The sequence below is a fragment of the Trichomycterus rosablanca genome, unplaced genomic scaffold (genome assembly GCF_030014385.1).
Source record: "Trichomycterus rosablanca isolate fTriRos1 unplaced genomic scaffold, fTriRos1.hap1 scaffold_356, whole genome shotgun sequence".
NCBI classification, from domain to species: domain Eukaryota; kingdom Metazoa; phylum Chordata; class Actinopteri; order Siluriformes; family Trichomycteridae; genus Trichomycterus; species Trichomycterus rosablanca.
In genome coordinates, this window is record NW_026947184.1 from 16,589 (window position 1) to 17,869 (window position 1,281).

Genomic DNA, 1,281 nt, shown 5'->3' on the forward strand with positions numbered 1-1,281 from the left:
TGCTTCGCTTAAAAAACAAACAAAAAATTATCTATCTATTTATCCTAACTATAAAATATTGATAAATAAAATATTGCTATGGATTATTTTATATTCGGTTTTAAAACATGTATCGACCTCAGATTAAGCGGGAACAGACAACAAAGAACAGATTCTAGTGAATGGGGCAGAAGGGGGCGTGGAACGGTTTGTTGTCTGTCCAATAGAAACCCAGGACCTTGGACCAATCAGAGTTACGTGTTTCAACTTGGCTTACTCTGCATGCAGGGTTAATAAAGCGGGCGTGTAGAGCATCTTCATTCACTTTCAGTTTGCTCTAGAAAAAACAGCAGCATCATGCCTGAACCAGCGAAGGCCGCGCCCAAGAAGGGCTCCAAGAAAACCGTCCCCAAGACCGCCGGCAAAGGAGGCAAGAAGCGCAGAAAGGCCAGGAAGGAGAGCTACGCTATCTACGTGTACAAGGTCATGAAACAGGTCCACCCTGATACCGGGATCTCCTCCAAGGCTATGGGCATCATGAACTCCTTCGTCAACGACATTTTCGAGCGTATCGCTGGTGAGTCCTCTCGTCTGGCTCACTACAACAAGCGCTCCACCATTACCTCCAGGGAGATCCAGACCGCCGTGCGCCTGCTGCTTCCCGGTGAGCTGGCCAAGCACGCCGTGTCCGAGGGTACCAAGGCCGTCACCAAGTACACCAGCTCCAAGTAAAGCGCCTTAGTCGCTCTAGCAAACCAACGGTTCTTTTAAGAGCCACCCATCTTATCAAGTTAAGAGAATTTTCCTCTTTTTAAATATTAGATCTGAATATGTCATACACACTATCTAGATAGCCTCACATGTTTATAATACTTGATTTTTTTTTATTTATTAATATATTACTATTTTTGGTCACTGCTGTTCTTCACGATTTGTCCACGACTGTCACTATGTGGTGAGTTTAGGAGATTACACAATAAAATATCACTGTACTCTTAAAGTTATTATAATACACTCAGAGCCGTAGAGAGAGAGTTGCTACACTCCTTGATCTCGCCAAACAAACCCGGTGCTGTTAAAATAAAAAATAAAAAACGATAACTAACTAACTGTATTAGGCGTTTACAAAACTAACGAGAACGTACTAAAATTATAGAAAGAATAGCCTTCGTTTTCGTGTTCATCATTTTATTCATGAGCATTGTGAACTGATATGAAATCGATGTTTTCCACTCGAGCACCGTACTGTACCTCATGCGGTCTTTCCCAATCCGCTCCCTCCTCACTAACAATCCACTACAG

At 42.8% G+C, this 1,281-nt stretch overlaps 1 protein-coding gene across 1 annotated transcript; it reads left to right on the forward strand.

Annotated features, from left to right (window-relative positions):
* Positions 1-333: 333 nt before the first annotated feature.
* On the forward strand, positions 334-732 carry LOC134307866 (histone H2B-like). The gene has a single exon (XM_062990592.1). It carries the CDS (start codon positions 337-339, stop codon positions 709-711), a length of 375 nt encoding a protein of 124 aa, XP_062846662.1. The 5' UTR covers positions 334-336; the 3' UTR covers positions 712-732.
* The last annotated feature ends 549 nt before the right edge of the window (positions 733-1,281 follow it).

Bases quoted from the DNA above. Each gene is read 5' to 3' on its own strand.
- LOC134307866 (XM_062990592.1), top strand. From the start codon at position 337: ATGCCTGAACCAGCGAAGGCCGCGCCCAAGAAGGGCTCCAAGAAAACC.